Source organism: Blastocystis sp. subtype 4 (assembly GCF_000743755.1).
Source record: "Blastocystis sp. subtype 4 strain WR1 chromosome Unknown seqid_0046, whole genome shotgun sequence".
NCBI classification, from domain to species: domain Eukaryota; class Bigyra; order Opalinata; family Blastocystidae; genus Blastocystis; species Blastocystis sp. subtype 4.
In genome coordinates, this window is record NW_014569501.1 from 1 (window position 1) to 24,979 (window position 24,979).

At 38.9% G+C, this 24,979-nt stretch overlaps 6 protein-coding genes across 6 annotated transcripts; all 6 read right to left on the reverse strand.

Moving 5' to 3' along the window:
• Positions 1-245: 245 nt before the first annotated feature.
• Positions 246-1,682, reverse strand: JH06_0967 (pyruvate dehydrogenase kinase; the record flags this gene model as incomplete). The annotated part of the gene is made up of 7 exons (XM_014673333.1): positions 246-431; positions 462-807; positions 839-1,083; positions 1,114-1,177; positions 1,208-1,334; positions 1,367-1,572; positions 1,603-1,682. The coding sequence occupies 7 exons, from the start codon at positions 1,680-1,682 to the stop codon at positions 246-248; spliced, it is 1,254 nt and encodes a 417-aa protein (XP_014528819.1).
• A 2,289-nt stretch (positions 1,683-3,971) lies between these two features.
• JH06_0968 (hypothetical protein) lies at positions 3,972-6,331 on the reverse strand (the record flags this gene model as incomplete). Its single annotated transcript, XM_014673334.1, has 7 exons — positions 3,972-4,148; positions 4,179-4,979; positions 5,010-5,262; positions 5,293-5,588; positions 5,618-5,754; positions 5,783-5,875; positions 5,902-6,331. The coding sequence occupies 7 exons, from the start codon at positions 6,329-6,331 to the stop codon at positions 3,972-3,974; spliced, it is 2,187 nt and encodes a 728-aa protein (XP_014528820.1).
• A 5,873-nt stretch (positions 6,332-12,204) lies between these two features.
• Positions 12,205-14,862, reverse strand: JH06_0969 (chitin synthase 2; the record flags this gene model as incomplete). The annotated part of the gene is made up of 11 exons (XM_014673335.1): positions 12,205-12,402; positions 12,432-12,636; positions 12,668-12,800; positions 12,832-12,928; positions 12,958-13,085; positions 13,116-13,316; positions 13,346-13,649; positions 13,681-13,761; positions 13,792-14,160; positions 14,191-14,553; positions 14,584-14,862. 11 exons carry the CDS (start codon positions 14,860-14,862, stop codon positions 12,205-12,207), a joined length of 2,358 nt encoding a protein of 785 aa, XP_014528821.1.
• A 212-nt stretch (positions 14,863-15,074) lies between these two features.
• JH06_0970 (hypothetical protein) lies at positions 15,075-16,706 on the reverse strand (the record flags this gene model as incomplete). The annotated part of the gene is made up of 6 exons (XM_014673336.1): positions 15,075-15,175; positions 15,209-15,742; positions 15,773-16,091; positions 16,122-16,487; positions 16,517-16,637; positions 16,660-16,706. 6 exons carry the CDS (start codon positions 16,704-16,706, stop codon positions 15,075-15,077), a joined length of 1,488 nt encoding a protein of 495 aa, XP_014528822.1.
• Positions 16,707-19,541: 2,835 nt separating this feature from the next.
• Positions 19,542-20,588, reverse strand: JH06_0971 (hypothetical protein; the record flags this gene model as incomplete). The annotated part of the gene is made up of 8 exons (XM_014673337.1): positions 19,542-19,687; positions 19,718-19,763; positions 19,794-19,839; positions 19,870-19,946; positions 19,977-20,066; positions 20,097-20,264; positions 20,287-20,444; positions 20,477-20,588. 8 exons carry the CDS (start codon positions 20,586-20,588, stop codon positions 19,542-19,544), a joined length of 843 nt encoding a protein of 280 aa, XP_014528823.1.
• A 79-nt stretch (positions 20,589-20,667) lies between these two features.
• JH06_0972 (methyltransferase-like protein) lies at positions 20,668-21,822 on the reverse strand (the record flags this gene model as incomplete). The annotated part of the gene is made up of 3 exons (XM_014673338.1): positions 20,668-20,819; positions 20,851-21,501; positions 21,531-21,822. 3 exons carry the CDS (start codon positions 21,820-21,822, stop codon positions 20,668-20,670), a joined length of 1,095 nt encoding a protein of 364 aa, XP_014528824.1.
• Between the last annotated feature and the right edge of the window lie 3,157 nt (positions 21,823-24,979).

A 24,979-nucleotide genomic window follows, 5' to 3' on the forward strand; every position in this document is an offset into this window, starting at 1 on the left:
TGGTGTGAAGGAGGACAGCAAGGTTACGATTCCTACAACGAAGGGTGAGATGAAGAAGGAAGTGGAGAAGAGAAGAGAGAAACGGATGCTATCTCTTGGGCAAAGAGCAAAAGCATTGGAGAAGGGAAAGAAGTGAAAGTTGTCTTTTATTCTGTCGTGTGTTTGTTTAGCTACATCTTTTAAGTGAAGGTATTCTTCATAATGTCAACTTCATTGACATCGTTTTATTCAGTTCAACAAACAGATCATAATCTTGTATTACTGATTAACTGTTGTAACGGTTCTTTATGATCTCCAACTCGTTTCAGATACAGATATGCGTCAGTTCCATACCCTTCAATCGATACAATCTCTAACGAACCACCAAAGTACTGAGCATACAAACGAGACAGAGGTAATCCATACCCAAGTCCACACATTGGAGAATCTGTCTATATCTCATTCACTTTCTCTAATCTTACTCCAAAATCCGTTCCATCTTTATCAAACACCTGAATCTTACTAGTAGTGTAAAAATAGTCCCAAATTCTGTTAATATTCTTTCGCTTAATCCCTCCACCTTCATCACTGATCTTGATAATCACATCAGCATTGTTATCTCCGTCACTAATAATGATTTTGATTGGTGGAAGTTCATCATCATTTTCATGTGTCTCAATTGTAGCTCGCATTGAGTTCTTCAATAGTTCAAACAGAATATGACGGAGGATACTTGGAATATATGAAAAACAGCAGTTTTTCTGCGAAAACACTTCCACTGGGACAGTCTGACCATATTGACGATTACATACATACTGCGCCTGTTCCCTAAAAATCACTATAAAAATCACTGGAATACATAGCAAGAGTGGCAACTTCTGAAGGATTCGTATTGTTGTTGATGATACCAGTATATCCCGGAATTGGATTCTTCATTTGTTCAGAAAGAGATAAATGCTGTTCTAGAATAATTCGGATGCCAATTCGACTTGTATAGAAAGAATCAAGAACAGGTTTAATAGGAGAGAGTTCTGATTCTAGATATCCTTTTTCTCTCATTTGTTCTCGAACTGTCAGAACACTTCGAGCTATCATCTCCATTGTCTGACCATCAACTCATTTTCTGAATCTTACTCCACTATGACGATCGTATATTTTGCGCAGTAGATCAGTAAATGCAACAGCTTCTTCATACGTCCTACTTCTAAAAACCGCCACTGAGCCTCACTTCGGTCTTCCAAAATCAAGCATATCAATAAATGAATAGAGGTACCAATCACGAACCGTCTTTGTTGTACTGAGATCCGACATTCCGAATGGCATATGCTCCAAGTCATGAATTCGATACGCAATTCCTAATTATAATCATATACAAAACAACTTCTACGAATAGGAAGCTCACGGAAGCAGAATTGAGAAGAGAGTAAGAAGATCCTCTCATCACAATTTCTTCCAAATTGCTCTAAGTGTTCCAACGTAATTCCTAGTACTAATCGTCTTCTGCTGTTCTTACCATATTGTTCTAAACGTTGAAACCGAACCATCTCCTTTCTTGCTTGAGCAATTCGTTCAGGAGAGTAGTTGTTAAATCCACTATATATGACGACAACAGTTCATTTCCACCGTACAACACAAAAGGGAATACCACCCCTACCTACGAGTGATCGTAATGCTGTCCTCGTTGCAGTAGCACGTGAGAACATTGTAATCATGATTTCAAGATCGTAACACAAAACGGCATTTTGGCTGTGCCAACAAACATAGTAGATAGTAGGTAAGTCATCAGTGTCGCAAATGACACCTTCAAGAGGGGGTTTCTTAGTAAAGCGCACAAGCAGATCAGGATTTCGGAAAATCTTCATCACTACATACCAGATACGGAACTCATCTTTCAGATGATTTGGATACTCTGTAATGCGGCAAATCTCCATTATCTTGATCAACTGAAGTAGAGGCAAGGGATCAGATAGTGTCATGAATATAATATTGTAGGTAGGTGGAACAATCTTTCTAAGCAAAGCTCCAAGCGATACAAGGATTGTCGCATACAAACCGACAATTCCCACACTTCCCATCTGACTCAATCCTTCGGAGACCAATTCTATAATCAATTTCCACTCTATCCACTACCTGTAAGTCCATAATCCGAGATCGTCCAGAACTCGAGAATCGAATCGGACCAATCATTCATCAAATCATAAGAATAGAAATCTGATGTCTCGAAATACTCTGTTTCATTCTTCCCAATACAATAACATCTCCATGATAGAGATCTTCCTAAATCAGGGTCAACTTCGGATATAAGTTGGATCTACAAATCAATCCTGATTTCTGGACCTACAGCCACATCACGATACAGATGAGTTTCTCTATCGACTACATAGATATCACTGCTTCCCAACCTCACAACCCGAGGAATGCTACACATCATCATCAACTCTTATCAGTACAGGTTTTCAAATACTACTGTAGCCTTCGGACTCAACTCCATTACCTCCTCCAGCTTAGAACATTGTTCAATACTCAATGGAGAGGTCAGGGTAAGAGTCTGATCGTCACTTCCTGTTCTCTTCATAGTCACCACCATCTGGAATTGGAGATTGTTACATTGAACAACCTGTTCTTTCAAATATCGGAATAACCGCGGTGAAATTGTCCATGAATTCATATTCTATGTGATAATGCTCGCATTCAAAAACAACCAGATCCGGGAATATCACTCTTTGCTGGGTATTTGAATAGGAAGGAGACAGAAGCGTTGTAACAGTGGATTCATTCTTGAACACATTTCTCCAGATCGCCAGATCTGTACTATTGCAAGAAATCAACACATCATTGTTATTGGAGTAAATTGGCACCATTTCATCTCCAAACTAGTCTTGAATTCAGGTTGCTATTCCTACCAGGAGTGAAGCTTCAACATCTGCCTTGGTGATCGGTTTGGCTGTAAGTGCAGGTGATACAGATGAGAACAGAAGCAGTGGCAGAATCAGAATGAATACGAGAATTAGGATCAAGAGTCCTCCCAAACATACTTTCTCAATTGGTAAACGACGTCGCTTCTCTCGTTCTTTCTTATCGCGTGAGTAATATAAGGCCTATTTCTAACATTCCATAAATCAACCTTACTCTGCATTTAGAGTCATACAAAACAGTATAAGCACTATATACTTTGAACCAATGAACCAAGTTCAGAGAAGTTGATGAGATAGCCCAGTCCATAATCTGATGAATCTCGAATAGGAATGGTATGTATCGATACAACTACTAATTACAACTAGAATCCACAGATACAAAGAACATACACCGATTGAAGACTGAGTAGGAAGAATCAATTAATGAGGAGATGTGAGAATCAGCATTTGGATAACCATGTCGGATCTGAACAGCTGAGGCTATGATGTATCCTAGTTGGATGTAGAGAAAGATAATCACAGTAGCATTTCTCCCAAAGACAGTGTTTGTTGTTAATGGGATCCCAACATAGATGAAGAGTAACATAGCAATATTGAAGATGAGTTGAACGATGATCTTTCCAAAGAGCCAACCCTTGAATTGAAGAGGTTAATCCAATCATACTTTGACATAGCAGAATCGATCAATCAACATCAACAAGACTTGAAATAAGGCCGTATAAAGAGATGAACTGGAATAATAGTTGTTCTCAAAGTCGATTAATACAGTCTGCCAGTATCATCAAGGAAAATTGGAATTCCAATAATCAAGGATATATTATTCTCAAGCATTGTTGGGAAGAATAACATAATGTAAATCAGAGAAATAACTTGAAAACTTATGATATAAGGATAACAGGAATAACCATATTTGATTGGATGTGTTCGACCTGTCTATCAATCATTATCAAACTACGATAATTACATTCTGTTCATAAAGACTTGGGAAGATAGTCTGACAGAAGATAGCATATCTTTCATTCATTGATCGAAGGATTCGATTCAAATAGGAATCCTTATAAACACTATCTCATCACTCTAATGAATCCCGTACAATTTCTTTTGATAGAACATGTGATGCATAATTGAATCGGTTTTCGTTTTTGTTCCTGTATCAGAAGAACATTCCTCCGAATGACCATCATACTGACAACCTTCACTAGCATCTGGATGAGATTTCTCTGTAGGTTCTTGATTCTCATGTTCTGTTAACGCCTACATTCAATGATTCTCTTCAATCTTTACTCTTTTCAAGACATAATAGTTAATACTCTTTTCCCAGACACCATTCCTCTTCAATAGAGAACGCATGACGATATAAGACATCATCAATACAATATCGAAAAAGAGAGATCCAACTGGTTGACCTGTTCCTGTTGTTTTTATACCTATAAGAGAGAGAGGCTGAAATGCATTGTCATTGATAGTTCCTGTTTCTTTACAAGTCGTTAAGAACGTGAGATATGCAATTCCATCCGAACTGATGCATTGATTAAAGACAGGTAACTGAACGGTGTATTTCACGATCATTGAGAAGGCAGTGATAATCATAATAATCCGATAGCAACTATGAGGAATCATTACTGATGTTTGGAGACCCAATGTAACTACAACCACGAGAATGAGCACAATAAAGATATCTCGTCGACCAATTGTCATCATAAGTAGGAGAATCAAAAAGATTGTTTCAAAGAAATGAATCTTCTTAGAAACAGACATGCGATGATAGAAACGAAGAGCTATGGCAATCATATCATTTGAAGTATCTTCCTCTTCAGATTCAGATTCAGAAAATATTTCATGCTTCAATTCATTGTGAAAACGTTTCACGAATGGATAGTAGAAGGATACATGAATTTGATTATCTGGGTAATGAGATGAAAGAGGTGGCTTGTCAACTGTCTGATCATTCTCCTTCACTTCTTCAGTCTTTTCACTTTCTTCACTCATTTCCTCATCAATTGGCTCCAAAGAATCACCCATCGTATTCTTTAGTATCATCTCTGCTATCTGATGTCGGATTGAGAAAGGAACGTTTAATGTATCCTACTCTTCATTCAATCATTACAGTCAAACAATCTCTACAGGAAGTACCAGTGAGATTTGTTTCAGAATTGATAGAATATTGGTACTTAACACAATCTCGTCTACGATCATGTCCGATGCCGAAACATCTGTCAATCGGATCTTCACATGCTCAATTCGATCACAAGGCTGTTGATACTTGAATACAAGAACCAGATTGTTGGCGACTACTTGCAACCACACATGAACAATCCGACAGGCATCGTATACTGATCGACTGACTCGAGAGTTAACAACTGTTAATCTAGGAATGAGATTGGCAGTTATCACTCACTTTCGATCTTGATAATTCACTCGAACTTTACAAGGAGAGAATTTTCCTTTGTTGGCCATCGCTCCGTGAGTACTAAACGCTTCGAATACAAATTCACGGGTATCTTCAATAGCAGGGGTTGTTATAGGAGGGGAATAAGCAGAAGGAAGGTTATAATTCAATGGATTTAATGAATAGATACTGAACTCATATGTAGTTAACGGAAGGAGTGTTTTCACTTCGCCTGTCAATAACCCTTTCTCATTCTTATGAAAAGTAGTCAGGACATGCAATACAGGTTCCTCATATAAGAGTGCCTACACTTCATATCCTTCTACTAGCATACAGGTGGATCGATACGATAGCGTACCACATACTTTTCTTCTTGTGTTGCTTGATTATTCACCTCTGCATTGGTGATAACAATACGAGCTGTGTATGCAGACATTACAGTCACTTCAATTTCTGGAGGAGATGAGAGATCTAATGAATATTCCATACACAGTTATACCAATTCCATCAGCAGTTGCCTTAGCTCTGTTATATCGATTCAACAAATACTCCTTCAGACGAACAAACCACAATCGATTCTCTTCAATCACTACTTTGAATCAAGTCTTTCATATCTACCTCTCTGACGATTTGAATATTCCATTTCAATCTGCTCAAGTAGTTTGGCTCGTCGCTTCACAGCTTTAGCTTCTTCCGAACGGATTTGTTGTTCTACCAATTCATATATATTTGAAGAACAGATCATCTTCTGGAAGTAGATAATAATCACAATCAACATCACAGGTAACATTCCTCGAATAGAGAGTGGACTACTACAAGGAATAGGATTACTCATATCACCAATCGGAGGATAACAAACAGGCATTCCATCATATGGAACTAAGACAAGTTTACTTAGTCCAATTGTCCGCATGAGAGGAATACAGAAATCCTTAACACACACCGTTGTTTCTTTGAAGAAAGGAACCTGATACACAACAAATGCAAAGAGATGGAAATAGGATACCATTAGTAGAAGACGCATTGCAAGACTATTTCGTTTCTTCATTGCATCTGGGAAGAGCCTGAATATTACAAATTCATTATCAAATACATGAAGAATAGAATATACAAGAAGTAGATAGCCGAAATCAGAGACCAATACGAGGTCGAAAGAAGAAGGACCAATACAGATGTAATCTTATTAGTGTGAACAACACAGAAGCGAAGAACCTAGGTAATGAATCATCTATCCAGTGGAATACTCGATCTACAAATGTCTCTTCCTTGTCATTTAGTATACTTTCCTGATAAGAATGTGATAAACGATCATCCTTTAAGTTCTCTTTGAAGCTTGAAAACAACCCTCTCTGCGTGTGACGACTATTCAGTAGAGATCGTAATGACTGTCTCTTAGATACAGTAAGTGACTGCGATTCTTCTGGGTTCGCTTCTGCTTCTTTGAGAGCAGTTTCATTTGCAACAGTAATTTGAAGAATGGAAATGACAATCAAGAGCATATTGAAGAGGAAATGATATTCAGAAAGTTGAGATAATAAGAGATAATGTTGCCATTGCTTGTCTTGAATTATGGTGAGTTCATCTTGGTATCATTCTTCAGTATAATTCATACCCGTTACCACAGCTACAATCAAATACTCAACTAACATTGTAATCACCTTGACTACTAATATGACTACTGTACGTTTGTAGAGATCAAAGTTGGTATTAAAGATGAGTGTTGGAAGAAGGATGATGCTAATGATCGAGTCCACCGAATCTTGCCCACCTAGAACTGAGAATCCTCAATTTTTCCTACAGCAAATTACCAAAGCAATAATGGAGAGGGCTCGTAAGAACGAAAGAGCATGCTTCTCATAGGACAGTGAAATACTGACCAAGAGATTGAGGATACGAATAATTGTGCTGTAGATGAGAAGCCATGTTTTGGTGATAGTGATACCAAGACTAGCCAAGTATTCATTCGTAGAATTATCAATTTCTGCATCAGATGCTTTATGTGGAGTCTGAATCTCCATTGGGCGTACTGACGAACTGAAGGATGCTGTTGTATTGTCCAACACACTAACAGAAGCTCGTCTCCCGAGATGAGCCGGTTCTGCTGTTGATGGCTCTGTTCGTTCTATGTCGTCCGGGATTTGCCAATACATGGAATCGAGAGAAGGAAGTGTTGATGAAGAAGGACGTACTGTATTATGTTGGAATCCCTGTAATGACTTGATTGGAGAGGGAGAATCCCTTTCATCCGAAAATACAAATGAGTCAGAAGGAACTCTTTCAACCGGCGATTGAACTACCCTTGGTGAATGCAATCCTTGAGATACGGTTGGCGAATAGATGAAAGGCGTTTCATTCTTAGTTTTGATAATCTGACTTCTAGTGCCTCAATCCATCTCTGATTCCCTACATTCGCTGACTGTGTCGATATCGATAATCATTCTCTGTTACCCCTTCCGATCGTTTGGCTGGTTTCTTGACTTGCTTGATTGGTTCTGTACTACTTAACAGACTTGGGAAGGTACGCTCAATGAACCATTCATGAACCTTACTCACACGGAAATGATATGCTCCTTCAGTCATACTCTTCCCAAGTTTCTCTGCATCTTGTGCCATCACCAACTCTTCCGATGTTCTTCCATAGTAAGTCACAATACTGACAAAGAGACCACAGAAGGTTGTAAAGAAGAACTCCAATTCACCATACCAAACACGATCAGTGAATGCATTCCATTGTGGTGATGCAACAGGATAGTATTCTGTTATTGTAGGTGTCCATTTTGTCATACCAATAACTCTACTCATAACTCAAAATGACAGTGAGGACGAGAGAATACGAAGTACGGTGGATGAAGGTATTTTGTTCATGAATGAGAACTGAGCGAGATACCTACGATCAACAACCCTCCTATCAACCTACACCATTGGTATTTGAATAAGGAGTGGCATAACAGATAACACGTAGATATTTGCCCATCGAGGATACAAAGAGACTTCACTCCATAGCAGGCTCTATGATCAACTGCTGTTCTTATGCTTACAAAGAACCAAATCATGAAAAGGAAGTTAACAAAGGTGGGATCACACATAATAACAAGTGAGACAGTGAAAACCATCAGTTTTGGGACATGAACAAAGAAGATGATGAGAATGATGTAGATATAGTGTCCCACACGATTAACCAAATCTTGGAATGAACCAAAGTCAGGACTAGATGTTGTATCAGTAGTTGATGATGGTTCTTTGCGATCTTCACCTCCAAATAGATCTGAACAAGAAGATGATTTGAGTCCAATCTATATATCACAAGAACGGTTTGTGGCAACAAGATAGTGATACCGAATAATACACACAATCACATCCAATAATCCTTGACAACAATAGAACAGTTTGGAAAGGAATGAAGTATCTAATTATCAATTGAAGAGATAAGAGAAACTCTCTGGAATGAATCCTATTTCATATAAGGAGATGTATCCCTTCTGAACGATACTACAATTGGAAAGAAAGTGCAATACATGAGTGTTAAAGACAGGAAGAATCATAAGATATCTAGGAATAAGAAAGAAAATAGAATAAAACTTGATAGCAAAGATAGTGAAGAATAGAATACCTGAAATGACCCACTGCATGACTGTCTCTTTGTACAAGACCTACATTGAATTACTGAGTCAAAGAATACCTGCCGAATCACAAGTATACATAGAAGAAAAAGATGAATCACATTGATGACCGTTGGGATCCCAAAATAGAGATATACGAAGTCCCATATGTAATAGAGAACCACAATGTAGTATTTCGTGCAACTAAAGAACTTCTCGATCCCTCTCCATCTACTTGTCATAGTGATCTTCTACTCTTACAAATACGTTCCAGCAATATTCTCAACTTTTGAACACTGGGCCTCATTCTTTGTTATTCGAATGATTGTACAAGAGCAATGTGTATTCATGAAGAGGAGCAGTGCACATAACAACTCGACATATGATAATAACAATGTGATAAGAATGTCTTGTGATATGATTGTCCAATCACTTGAAATCTGGGATATGAATCCCAGAACACGAATGATCTCATAATCGTTATATTGGCTCTGTGAATCATTACTTCTCATTATTCTTACAGTGGCAGTCAGTGAATATATAGTCTGGACAACACATACAAGGGATAAATAACAGATTAGAATTGAATAGATGTGATTCCACAGGGACAGAAGGAAGATCACAACACAAAGAATAGAACAGAAATGGCAATCTGAAGCTACTGACAGTAACAAAACCAGGACAGTAACAAAAGACATAAATGAAAGGAGATTCTGATACAGAAGGAGCCGCTTGCGTCGATGACTCGTCTGATTTCCTTCTGTTGAAGCTGCTTCACTTGTCGGAAGACCTGAATTGAAAGACTCCTTTGTTTCTTTCAACATGACTCGAGCTGCCTAGAAATGATTCTCTCTATTCATTCTTACAGAGTTATAGAAGCAAAGAATGATGACTATAAGACATTCACACACTATATTCGAGAAGGTGTTCAGACCACCATTAATGAGATAAACGCCTCTCCGGAGGACCAAAGGAAGCGATTGCAACCAGGAGATAGGAACAATGGAAAAGAATAACTTCTCAAGAAGACAGAATGAGAAGAATAATAGCAATAAGGAACGTATTGTGAGCGATGGAAAGAATAGAAGCCATGTATGAGGACTTTCATCTCCTTGAACTTCACTACATGCAGATTCTGTCTCTAGCAAGAGATCAGTTCGACTCAATGTCTGCCATCTCGGATTATCCTTACAGAGACCTCCTTGCTTTTTTCTTTCTTTAGTATTCTCCTTCTCAGCCAAGTCCTTCCATGTACGCAACTGAAATACATCAAGCAGAAGTAATAATAACAGAAGCACATTGAATACTGAGGAATTGATCACACAATATGCTAAAATTACCAAATACAAGAGGAAATGACCCCAAATACTTCCTGTCAGATGTCGTATTCTACAGATAATTCCATTTCAACATGGCTACGTATTGCAAAACTTGGCAAAAAAGACATATCTCGGCCTTTCCTCCTCCTCTGTCTCTGGAGTCTCTTCATTTGCACAAATGGAGGATCCCAATAACAATACATTGAGGAATAGAAGCAAATTAATCACGATATTCCATAGACTGTGAGTAAAAGAGAATCTTGGCATCCCCTCATGTCGGAATAGAATGGAATCCATCGAATCTGGTGGTTTCATCATTTCTCTGATGATTGGTTCACATGTAATATCAAAGGATCTAATGATCATTCTAATCAGAGATCAAACTTTAATATGCATGTTACGCATAAAAGAACCAAATAAAAGATTCTCTCCCTCTTGGAGGTTGCTTTCCACAGATCAGCTTCATGAGATAATTTCCAACATAATATAAGGATGAGAATATAGAGTGGATAATAATAGCCACTTGGAGTGGGGCTAAATAATACTCCAGCTAGAAAGATAGAGAATACGACAGCAAAGGAAGACGGTAATGAAATACCCTATGGTTCAATAGTATATGAAGACTAGTACTTGCTGTCTTTCACTTGGATTTGAAATGATTGTTCCAAGTGAAACACCAAAAATAAGAAAATCAACGAGAAAGAAACAGCACAATCCTTCAATAGTTGTTAGAGGCTGGATTCCGATCACTTCATAGATCTACAATTCAAATAAAAGAATCAAATAAACATCTCCATTCACAACATTAAATGAAATAAGAATATCAAAAAGACAAGCTACAAAGGAAATCAAAGCGCTACTCACTGCTGGTAATAGAAAGGCAATCTTTCGACGACACATAGCAGTGATAAGTAATATCCATAGTATGATGCAAGAATAAGCAAATGAGCTGATGGTCGAACGAATATATAGGGATAGATACAATATGATGCCAAGGATGACTAGACCTTTCGATCCGACATGACTAAATAAACACTAAACGCAACTAAAAGATACATAGCCATCTTAGTACAAGTTGATACCTTTTAGCAAATATAATCCAAATACCTTTCGGAAAAAGCGAATTCACAAAAAGAAATTTGCGATTATGATCAAACAATCCAAAACGAACTTATCGAATCACTTTCATCTTCAAGAATCTTCTCAATAATTGGCAGATTGTACTTAACTTGAGATACGAGGAAGTCTTTCAGGCCCCCACACACTGAAACTACGACTAATGTACTATTTCTACTTGTACCATCCTCAGATGCATTTTGGTGGATGGCTGCTAACTCATTCAATGAGCTCGAGAATTCATCATAGTCAATTACTAGGAGCGAACAGCAAGGACCATCAAGAGACTTGCTAACATAGCGTTCTTTAGCAAACTACGTTATCATTGTTTCTATTCTCGTACCTTGTCGAATAATCTGCATGCTTGTGTCACGCACTGTGATTTACTGAATTTTGGAAGAAGATCACAAATACACTGTTCATAATCGACTCTTCCAATGACTCTCAACTTATCAACATTAGATTGACGAGAAGAGTAAGTTGTATGAGAGATAGTATCTCCACCCGAAGTTTCTGAAGGAGTATTGATATCGAGAGATGAGTTCTGGAGGGTAGTTACTACAGACGGTGTACTATAAGTGTGATGGCTTCGCAAATCATCTCGAGTATTCCAAGAACTCAGGCTTTCAGACGTACTCACAGATGAATGAGTGGTTTTCAAGTCATTTTCTCGTATTACCCAAGTTGAATAGATGAAGAACAAACGACGCACGATATCTGGAAGTGCCATCTGACGAAGGCATGTCTCACATCACACGAAATTCTCAATCCTACAATACTCTCAGTGTTTGCCAAATTGTTTTCAAGATCAGCAGAGTTCATTTCCAGAATTACACGTCTTTCCTCCTCAGCAACCGGAATTCTACACTTTATTCCATCAAGCAAGTCTACTGTTTCTTTTTCTGGTATGCAGGATCTGCAGCAATTGTCTTGAACAGTCTTCTTCTTCCAGATTTGGAGTGATACTTCTCGATGTACTTACCCAATTTGATCACTTGATAGAGAATGGATCCAACAAAACGATATCCAAAGAGAATACCAATGATGATGGTAAGAATGACTCCATACACAGCAACAGCATTGAACTAGACTTATACATATCCATTTCTCTTACCATCAAGATACCTCCAGCATAGATGAAGTTTCCTGCAAGCCAAAAAATAACAAGTTTTGAGCGGAATCGTTTGTAGGATACTTCCATGTTATGTTGAGCCGCTTCATTGTTGATAAGATTACTATCACGAGTTCCCCATGTTACATCGTGTACATTACAGAATGAATAGATGATGAAGATGTTCATAAATGTCGGTAGCATGAATCTTGAAGTGACAAAATAACAAAAGAGGATACAGATACTGGATCATTGTTGGCAGAATGGAGAATAACTGACCATGAACAATAGAACACACAATAGTGACAAAGGTTGATGCACAAGCAGCAAAGAGAACGAAAGCATCAATAGCAGTCATAGAATAGAAGGTTACTATTCATTGATAATCTCAATTATGGAGTACAAAACATTGTAAACATCAAGAGAGATCCATAGACAATATACGATAATCGATAGATCTCTTGATTATCTCTTGGATCATTGCCGAGAGCATAAATGAACTATGGTCACAGATAACGACAGTTTCTACTTGGATACCAGTTACTGTTAGATAGATTGCATTCAAACAATAGGAAGTTACTGAGCCACTGCCAAACTCAGAGTTCAATACAATTGCAAAGGTTAGATACATGTTAGCAACTTGTGTGAGAGTCATGACTACGGATCAACAAGGAATATCGATTTTACATAGGTTTACAGACATATATACCAGCTGGAATGTGAGAATGATCTTTCTCCATAGACTGTGACCTGACTCTGTATACAGACGACTCCACTCTTTCATAGCATAGAGACCAGCAAAGAACGATCCATTCAGCCATCGTCGACGCTGACGAATCAGAATATTTAGATTCGAAGGAATATCAGTTGTAGCAACTGCAGTATTGACTATGTCCTAGTACTCATTTATCACATACCGAAATGAAGAGTGTAATCACAGTCTTTCTTGACTAGCATTTCAAATCCCATAATACGATCTTCTGCAAGATACATATTGGCCGAAAATGGCTCAACCACAAGTCGATTCTCATCGCTCTCGAGAAGGAAATACTTATCAAGAGGAGTTCCTTGTAGGGCTTCAAATCGATAGGCCGAGAAGGCTCCTGGAAGGACCGATACGTAACCAAAGGTTGACTCCATTGCCTTCTCCAGGAAGTGAGACACTTTGTATTCGAAGTACTGAGCAGATTGGACAGGGGATGCCTTAGAAGCATTTAATGCCTATTTGTGAGAAGAAAGTGCTATTATCAACAAGAATCTCTCCACAACAACCTCCAATCTGAGGATTCTCTTCCATCTCATTATATAATTGAATGAGAGCAGTTGGCATTGGCTATTTGTCAACGTTCAAGTCTGCACCTACTCTTGTACCAACATCCAGCAGAGTGATAAACTCAGGATTCAGTTGTCTGGAAAACCCTCTCATAATCCACAAGTGAGAAGATAACTTTCCCATGTTGTGCTCCTTAACAGCAAAGATAATGTCAAATGGAGTATAGTAGCTTTCATTAGCAATTGATCCTTTGCTGATCAGACGGTTACATTTGAAAAGGTGAAGCTGGAGCATCGGAACTCTTTTCGTCAAGGCAATGATATCACGTTCATTGTAATGTTGTTTCATTTCAGGCAAGTGTTGCTTCCATGCTTTGATTCTACGTCGATTGTCTTCAACGGCCACATCCATCACTCTAGCATCTTCTTCTGTTAGGAAATGCTTATTATCTTCTCGGTACTAGAGTTCACAACAGATTTATTCTCTTACTTGAAAGATGGTGTTATTCATCTTGTCACGACCATCAATAATCACAAATACAACAATGTCATCAATCGTCAGTCCATACGAGAACTCAGGGAGATTCTCGATATTATCAGCAATTCCTCGAAGTGTATCATTGAGTTCCTTAAAGGATTCATTGAACATGGTTACGGAGATCACTACCTTGGGTTTCTGTCTCCCTGGAAGTAGTTCAATTCCGTATTCAGGATCATTAAAACTATTGATATCTCCAAAGAAAGGCCGATATTCAACATCCTTGCTAACTTTCCTCCATGCTTCACCTGATAATAATTGTTGGATCTTAACGGATGGTGGTGTCTCTTCATTTTCTGCTGATACGTTTACACTCTACACATAATAAGGTGGGGGGATGATGACTGTTGAGAAGGCTTCGTCATAGGTACGCAGGGGTTCTTTCAGTACAGCTCCATCTACAGAGTTGGATTTACTGCTTTGTACATTCGACTGGGACTCTTTGACGGTGGATAAAGAGTCGGAGGAGTGAATGCTGTTGGAATTCTGTTCCAATGCAAGCGAAACAATTCTTTTCCGCTTTAGATAGACGTCGAGTGCAACAGCCATTTCAGTTCTTGCCATGCGTTGTAATTCACGTTCGGACATAGAGTCCGTGATCACCTCTGCACTTGTCGCAAGCATACTCTGAGTTGAATGGAATTAAAAGCTCCAATGATTCATCTTCGTTGATTGGGATATGAAATGGTGATCAAGACCCTAATTCATCGATTAGGGATCATTTTGATGTACAGGGCCCTATTATGTCTTTGGTTGTTGAGATTGAATATACGATTTACATTGCTGTGAATCAAACGGTTATTTGAAATTGATAAACAATATAAAATAGAGATAAGTTAACTCATTAGGAGAGCATTCATTCTCTCCTCTTTTCTTTTTCTAGCGAGAATGCCAAACACAGTTAGTGCCAGTATCACAATCACAGTAACAGGTAACACTAGTACCAATACCAAAAGTTTACGCAAATTACCAACAAAATAAACAGATTTCGATACTTCCACATATACATCCTTCTTCAGCGTCATAGCGATCTCTTCAGCCAACTCTTTCCTCTTTACGGTCACCTTTCGATACACTCGCTTTGCTGAGTTGTACCAGAGTGTCGACTCAAGATATATCTCAGTATAACAGAAGGGTTCGGTATCAATTCGATAATAGATATAGTAATCACTTAACAACTCTGGATTCAAATGAAGACTGGACGCTAGACTGCTTTTCACCAAATCTACAGTGGAATACAAAGAATCACACTTGATTCCATTTACTATCACTGCCATTCGGACCAGTGCATGACCAATAGACTTATTATCCTTGCAATACTGCTGCTCATTAGCAAAGGCCACTCCATCTGGTGTCTCCATACACTTCATGATTCGAACACCTACACCCTCTAAGCAGGGGAGTCGTAGCGCATCACCAATAGCAATCATGGTATCATTATATACACAATTCTCTTGATTGTTGCTATAGAGTATCACGTTACCTAACTTGACACACTCTCCACCTAGACATCACCTCCCAACCTCGTTCCTACCTTCGACAACAAGACGGAATGCATGATAACTCGTCTTTGGAGGAAGCAACTGAAGTTGAATGCGAGGACGGGTGTCCCATTGGATATCAGTCGCATTCAGAAGTAAAAAGTCATGTGTTCGAAGCAACCCCCATCTGTTGAAGTACATGAGAACACCATACAACTCGATGTGAGAAGGAACACATGACTGAGAACGAGAAACAAGAATAGTATTAACATATTGATGATTATACCCCGTATGCTCGTAGAGAATAGAACCCCCATTCCCAGCATCCCACTCTGCATCATCACTTGTGAAGATTCGATAGGCATTGATATTCTAATTGTAATCTCTCGTTTCTTTACGTACATCTGTTGAAGCAGTGACTGTAGGGAATGGAGAAGAATAGAAATAATCAGATGATGCAAGAAGAGAAGCTGATAAGGCAAAGTAGATATGAGAATGTGATAATGCGTACTGATGAACCTCAACAGCAATAATAATGTCTCCTAACTGAAGGTATTGGTGAGATACAGTAGCACTCACAAAACGTGGATACATCAAAGAAGAAGTAGCGTTCCCATAATCATATCCTGAAGTGCCATTGTCCTTACAGTCTTGTAGATGGAAGTCTAAGTGATATCGAATCACTTCAATATTGTTAATGTATACAGAGACACCTTCACGAATCAGAATATTCAGAAGCATCACACTATAGTCAACAATCTTCTGAATCTACATGTCAGTTTCTTCAGCATTCTTACTCGAATGTGCTGGCGCAAATACAAACTCTCTGATGCTTGAATTGGATACTGTGAACTCCCTGTGGCCCACACAGAATCATCATAATCAAAGTCACGCCAATTAAAGGGCATATTATTGGAACTACGAAAATACTTCCATGTACTTGTGGATGAAACCACTCTGATCATAGTAAATGTGTACCAACGACATGGATACAATTCTGTAACTGATCGACCAATAAAATACGTGGAAAAAACAGGAGTTCCACTATCCACAAGAATTTGGATTTGAATTACTTCTTGGTTGGGTGGTACTCTAGAAATGATGGCAAATATTTATCTTTACTCTTTCCTACGACATACATTCAAACGATAGTACCCAGTTAACTCATTATGGATGAAGAAAATACTTCGTGAACTAAGCATACGACTGCGATTGAAGACCAATTGATCTTCTAAGTACATATCATAATGATATTCGGATAGATCCTGAATGCTGTCAGTGATCTCCAACTTCATTACAGCATGAGGTACCAAAGGATTCAAATTAACTGGTGTAGCATTGATTTCCAAAGGAGCACACACTGAATTCGAACTATGAAACACACAGAACTGGATTGTCCAATGCCCAGCAATATCACACTCACCTGTGACCAAGTATCCATGTCCATAAACATCAAACAGATATGGAGGAACAGGTACAATCGAGAGACCGAGAGGAAGCTCTGGTGAGATGGAAAGGTTCATATGTTCACCATGAACATTAATGAAGATAGGAATGAACGAGGCTCCAACAGTCGTAGTCAGTGTCGAATTCGAGAGTGTTAGACAAGGAGGGATATTGTATGCTATTCGTGATTGTTCCCCAGCAACCATACAGCATTGAAACTCCATCACAATTACGGTGTCATTGTCAGGAATCAGTTCTTTTCCAAGAAAGAAGTTATTTCGTGTAGCATACAAGACTCCATCTCCTCGAGTCAAAGTTAATAATCTACAAAGGATCAAAAGAAGATCGATTACGATTGAGTACTGAACATGATCTGAAAGGATGTGTACAAGACGCTAAACTTAAAGTTTCCTTGACTGTTCACTTGGAGAGGCTGCCAAGGGGGAGGTTCTGGAGACATATTTGTACTTCGCATGTGAACAGTCTGATTCGGTCCCTCAATATGACCATGGAAAAGGTCCATATGCTCGTTTAACGAGAATGCCATCGTCAACACACATTCTACCGAGCGACCACATCCATGTTCTGACACTGTAAACACGGTCTTTTCCAGTCTCTGCTGAGCATCTCCTTGAATGATCCCAAGATATGGGTCCAGGAACAAACCTGGAGGCAAAGGTGGATCGATTGTAAACAGATGCATGGCAGACGTAATATTATTGGGCTGCAAGACCACATCTTCAAAGGCCTGCATCGTTATCTCTGTGACTATAATATCGCCCATAAAGTACTGCAACTCTGTAGGAAACCTCCGATCTAGATGACATGATCCAACAACAACTTACCAGGAAGAATAATGAACTGAAAATGCAAATCTGTTGTGATAGAATAGGATCGAAACTCAGCCACAAATTGAACTGTCAGATTTGACATAATTCCTTCTATGACTGGACTGGCTTTTAGATAACCAGTGTGAGGATCTACAACCACATTGAAGGGAGGAACGCCAAGTAACTGATATGACACTATCGCTCCTTGTAAGAGAGTATGATCAAGGATTGGAGATAGAGTCAAAGCCTCTCCAGCATTCATTACGACAGCAGAAGAGGGATATTCCACATGGAATCGATGTATTGTGATAAACAGTTTTGGTTCGATAAATTCAAAGTGAGATCTTGAAGGTCGCATCCATTCAATGAACACTGTTCGATAATACGGATTCGTAGGTCTAAATTGAATCAATAAGACTCGATAACCAGGAACCACAACATTTAAAGAATGAGAATTCTCTCGAATTGAGGAGAGAGGACCATGAGAAGAATCATAGACAGTCACTCCATCAACAGTCATAATAAACGAATCTTCCTATCAATCAATACATCCAATAAGATAGACTTCAGTATGTGGATTGTTGGAGTGAAGGCGAAAGGCATAGAAACCCTTCTCATTCATGTAAAGATAACTTCGGAGCGTGATTAAAATAGGAGTATTCAAAGAGTTCATGTCCATGTAGAGAGGAGACATCATTCCTTTGCTTGAGAGAGTTTCGACCGAAGTAATTCCAGTTTTGAATATAGTAGTGAAGTTTTCTGCATCTTGAATTTGATAACGCAAACCATTGATTGCAGAATCTAGGTAACAGGAGGTTACTACTCGTACCTGTGTAGAAAAGACAAATCGTGTCAGCACATGATCCTAAGGAATTATGCACAGTAACAGTATAGCAGCTCCGTCCTGTGTATGTACCATTGTACATACCCATAATTGTTCTTGTTACAATATCGACTACCAACCCTGATGGGAGCGTAGGGGAAATCGTAATAGAGTCGAAGGAAACATCTGAATGAACCAAAATCTTGGTAAAAACTCCCTTCGTAACAATGGCGTAAGATTGGTCAATCCACACCTTCAATGGATACCAAAGCACTAAAAATCACAACATATCCAATCAAATACCTCCTAGCTGAAGGAAATACGGATCACTATCTCCTAACTTCGAAGTAATGGTGTAGATCCTAAACTCTGTACCCACTCGAGGTTTTCCACGGATTGTGTTATTTATAAAGATAAGACCCTGTGGTAATTCTGGAAATATCTCCAACTCCTCATCTCTTGTTCCTTCACAATGGATCGGACTCATTTCTACATATTGGACGACATTAACCGAGCCGCCATCACAAGTAACACCAATAACGGTTATATCTTCACTTGTTAGCACAATTCAACTGCCTACAACATACACCTAAAAGAATAGTTGTCAAAGCAGGGCTCAGGCCCTTCATTTCCAAAAAGTGTTCAAACAAAAGAAAATACCCACTATTTCTGGAAACAAACAGAGAAAGCAATTACCACCAACTACTCATAGCACTACTCACTTTACCAAATAACCAGCTCATCTACACCATCAACCATTATCATCTGCCCCACCTTCTTTTCCTTCTTCTGTTTTGCTTCTCTTTCCTGTTTCTTCTTCTCCAAACGACTCTCAATTGAGCTAAATCCATACATTGTGATCGCATTGTCTATCCCTAATACAACCCTCTCAGTCTTACCTCCTTTCTCTTCATTTTCGAAAATGTCATCCACAAAACCTGAATCCTATTCCTTACACTCTGAATCAAATCCTACGTCATCAATACCTGAAACATCCATCGAATGAGCAGCAAGAACCCGTCTATGTGTTATTAATCAGATCAGACTCCACTCAATAGCAGTGCGAATCTCGCTCTCCTTCTTCTCGTTCTCTTCCTGACGCACTGTAACGATCATCTTCTTCTTAGGCTACTCCTTACCAAGAATAAATGGACATACCTTCTCCATCGTGATGGATGTTACTCCAGCAATCTGGATAATCGAAGTTTGAAGAGCTTCGTTGATCTGGGCATCTTCCAAACGATCTATCTACACTTCATTCTCTTTCCACTCCATTACAGAAAATGTATATGTTTTAACAATCATTGTAGTCTGTTTCACTTCCCCTGCATCCTCACAGGGATGAAGTTTGAGAAATTCCACATCAGCTTCCTTGAGATAATTCTTGATATTATTAAGTGTTCTCCGAGAGATTGCCCGGGCATGATCATTTTCGGATTCAGCAAACTCTTTCTACAAGGTAATTCACAAAAGACAAGAGGACCATCTTCTCAACAAGACCGGGATGTTCTGCGACAATTTCTTTATTACTCGGATGTGTAGACAGAAATTCAATTGCCCGAGCTGCCATAAGACGCACTTCCTCATCAGCATCGGACATATAAGTAACGAGACCCGAAATAAATTCTACTCAGTCATTCAAATCGAATAAACCTTACCAGGCTGTCTAGCCATCAACGGCTGACTATCGGGATCTGAAGCAAGATTTAAGAGTTGACGGACAACCTGTCTGATTCCACTCGCAATATCATCACCAACGATCCTATCCATGGTCGATTACTTGGACTATTCGTTGGATTCAAAAGTGGCGCAAAGTTGCGACGCAAAACGGGTTTCAAAGAAATATTCACTAAAACAACATATAGGTTACATCTGCATCATCCTTCTGATTCTTCTTTCTTCCAACCTTGGCTTGGAGAGGAACCATCGTTCCTTCATGATTCTCAACAAACTTTGTTCGTCTTGATGTCTCTTTATCAAGTTGATTACAGAAAGGACAACCTACTCCTTATTCATTAAAATGAACCTGTACTATTTCGTATTCGAGTTTGAACACTTTCACGCCAAATATGATTAACATTGAACGAGCACACCCACCAGACAATCCGTTTATCGTCTGAGCGTAATGTTTCCTTCCACTTTCGGTACTCAATGTAGTGATTCTGGAGTACACGATTGAGACTTTCATTCACTGGATCCATTGTTGAAGGCGTTTCTTGTACTTGGGACACTGACTTTGAGATATTTTTAGACAACGTCACTTTTTCCGGATCTAAATAGAGTTGTTCGAATGGAATTGGAGTCAACACATCTTCTGGTATATCTGGTGGTAATTCAGTAGGCTGAGAAGGCTTTCGAAGGGTAGGACAATTTAGCCAATTATAGGACTCTTCGAAGAGCTCTGGATACTCTTCTGCAAGAAGCATCGTCTGGCGTTCTTCCCGTTTGCACACCGGACATAACGTAACATTATCCTCTTTCCGTTTTACCAGAGTCCGAATGGTTGCTTTGAATGTGTGATTGCTTGGACAGCGCCAGAAAAATACACTGGAATCTGAATAGATAACCTTATTCGCTGTCCGTTCCTTGTTCAATACGGGATCAAACCACAGTGCCAAATCTGGATACCGAGCCAACAGACTGTTTGTTTTAGATAACCTTCTATTGGTGCAAAATGGACAAGCTAAGTCATCAAATAACATTAAAATCTACAGCGCATGACATGATTGGAGACATCAACAGCACTTGCATTCTTTGTACTCCAAATATGATCTTCTCCATTTGGACACTTCCACCACAGTTCTCCACGATAATTGTAGGGAATGGAGTCAGGATTCAAAGACCCGTTCTTTTCTGTATTCCAATACCTAACTACTTCAGGAATTACCTTGGCAAGAGATAATTCTGCATTCTTATTCACGTCAATTGCCTTGACTTTATATCCTCTCCAAATTTGACCGATAGGTCGTTGAAGACGATACCAAGTCTGGGACGCTCGATTCATCAAGAATGATTGTTGCTACCAAATCCTTTTTGTTTTCTGGAAACGGATTTGGGGTTATTTCTGGAATCACACCATTTTCACTTTCAGTCTAGTAATAAGGGATGAGATTCCATATATCCCTTATTCTACTTACTGTAACTCTATCAACATTATTTTCTACTGGTATGGTAATAGTGTCAGTAACAAATCGTAGCTCATTCCCTACGATGTGACAGCGGGCACTATATGATACATGCTATTGTGAACTATACTCAACCAATTCCAAATCATCAGGTTCGATGGACTATTCAAATTGTATCGAAAAGTGGACGATCGGAAATTGCCTATCAAGAAAATCTCCCATCGTTGTCGTCGAATCAGTCATATTCTTTTGAGTATTGTGTACCTATTGCACATCTTGTATTGTCGCTCACTTCACCGTAGTAGATAGGACCTTTCTGTCATTTTTAGAATTCTTCCTGAGAAAGGAGGTTTTATTACTTTGTTTATCGAGTCTGTTTACTTGTTTTCTATATCCTTGGATTCTACCATTAGAAGGTATCATATTCCATGTAGGATTCGTTGAAAACGGTGATGTGCAGTGGAACAGTCAATCTTATTTTCAGACGCTCCCTCCTTTTATTTTAAAAGCAGTGAGCGATTTTCCACTCAACTTCTTATCCTTCATTCCGTTTTAGCTACTTGTATTCAATTGGGTTCTACAGAAGTTTGTTTCTCTGAACGGGAATCTCTCTCAATCTCTCCAGAACTTGTTTCTGGTGATGTTCTTATATTGAACCGAAATCGAACAAAGTTGACCATTATTCCTGTACTGGATGTCGTTCAACGAACTGCTAATCTCCATATTTCCACCAGTGTACGAGATCTTGAGCATCGTTGCGAATTAAAGATTTCGTTCAATGGTCGTCAGGAATGGATTAATGGGATTCTATTATCTCCTTCTCATCCATATACGAAACACAATTATTACTACATTGTTGGAAAAACAAGAAATAGAGTTGGGTGGTCATTTATTGATTATCAAGAAGAGAGAGAAGAACGGTTTTTACGATTGGGAAGTGTTACGAAGGAATCGTTTGATACATTACTAATTATTACAAATTCCCTTGATTTGTGTCATTCTCCTCTCCCATTAGATTTCATTTCTTATAATCCTGTTAAAATCAATTTTGGTACATTTGAGTTTGTGAAACACGTAAATATGATAGGTCATGTTCACTCCTAGGAGATCATTCATATTCAATTGCCCTGCTCGTTTATTTATTCATATCATATCCAGTCACATCCTTCAAGTTCCCAGAGAACAAATCCAATTTCTTATGATATCAATCCTATGACTGGAGTCCTTAGCAATCGACGTGGTCAGATTGTTTCTGATTCCTTCACTGTGATTGGATCCTATCGACCAAATGTCGTCTTAGAGTCTCTCTCATGTATCCCTAAGGTGACTACATTCTCTCTAACCATCCACTATAATCGTAGGAGTGAGAATATGAATTGATTGTAGCATGTGTGGAACCTCGTTCTCTGTATCATTTGGTTTGGGATTTGAATGGATCGTTTTGGCCCCATGCTCGCTTCCTGATTAATCATTCATTCTTTGTAGAGTATATTCGAGGTCCAACTCATTTCTCACGCACCTATTGCACTGATTCAAGGACCCTCCATCTTCAGAATCTTGATCATTGTGAAGGAACTCTTTCAATCTATGTGGAGGATATTCTGTTGGAGATAGTTTCATTCACGGCCACTGATGATGCGTTAGAGATCAAGATATCCAGCTTCGCTTCGCCAATTTTCAAAGAACTTCATTCAGATTCAACTAGTATACGAGAATACATCCTTGAACCTTCCAGTTGGAATGACGGAATTCTGGATGTTATTGTCAAGAATGCACAAGTGCTGTCAATTGTTTTTAATGACCATGTTCTTTTCACAAGGAACCAGTCATCGCTTGTTGACACACTCTCTACTCTTCATCTGTTATCTCCTATTCACTCATTTTCTACTGGAGTTCTTATGATTACCTTCAAGCAAACTCAGAACCTGCTTGTTCACACATTGGTTCATCATCGTTTGTACTTCAATTACTGATTATATATAGACCTTCAGATAGTGAAGGAGTATATAACAATCACAGAGCATGATCAGACTCTCTTTCTATCTTCTCGACATGGAGAACTATTGACTATCAATTCAATTCTTCTTCCTAAATGTCGTGAACTTCCTCCTGTGACTGTTGAGATTGCAATTAAAGGAGAATGGCGTACAATAGAACATCGGGCATTAGCCACTGGAAGCATTGGATTGAATCGAGACTGTATAATCCAATTTCCCAATCGAATGGTTACCTCTCAGATTCGATTCATCTTCAGTGAAGTTCTTGCCGAAGAGAGTTATGGTGAATGGTTCTATGGTGCCTATTGGCCGTTACAACTGTGGTCAGGTCGAGAAGATCTCACTCCTGGATTGTTCTTTGATGTATTTGATGAGTGTTGGACCTGGATTCAATTTGGAGAGAAAGAGCCACTCTCATTGGCGGAACCTGTGTTGTGGATTGGAAAAGGACTTGTGTTGGATTGGGAGAATGAAGTTCTGTTTGGTATAGCGAAGCAAGGCGATGCCTATGTGATATCTCCGACGGACCATGAAGCTGACTCAAGTGTTCTACTTCGGCATATTCGAGTTCGTACTTGTGAAGGAGATCGAGTGAAGATGGAGATTCGCTGTAATGAAGATTGTCAACTTGCTGGTCTTCGAGTCTCTGATGGTGATGATATGTGGGTGATTCCTGAAGGAGTTGAAATAGATTCAGCTGTACTATGTGTTCATCGTCAACACCTCATTCATTTCCAAAGTATTGATCAATTCATTCAAATCCAATTAGATGGATTCTGGTATCATTTCCATGTATCTTCAGATACACTATTCTCAACCTATTCTTCCATTCTTCCTTATGACCTGGTAACTACAGATACACTAAATGAGTCTACTATGTATGATAATCCCTATTCATTCTCACTTACAATTCGACTAACATCCATCAATCTCAATCATTGGATTGGTCAGTCGTTTCTCCTATTATCTGTAAAAACGGGTATTCCAGAATTAATTATGATTTCTGCGATTCAGATAGATGAAGAATCGATTGAACATC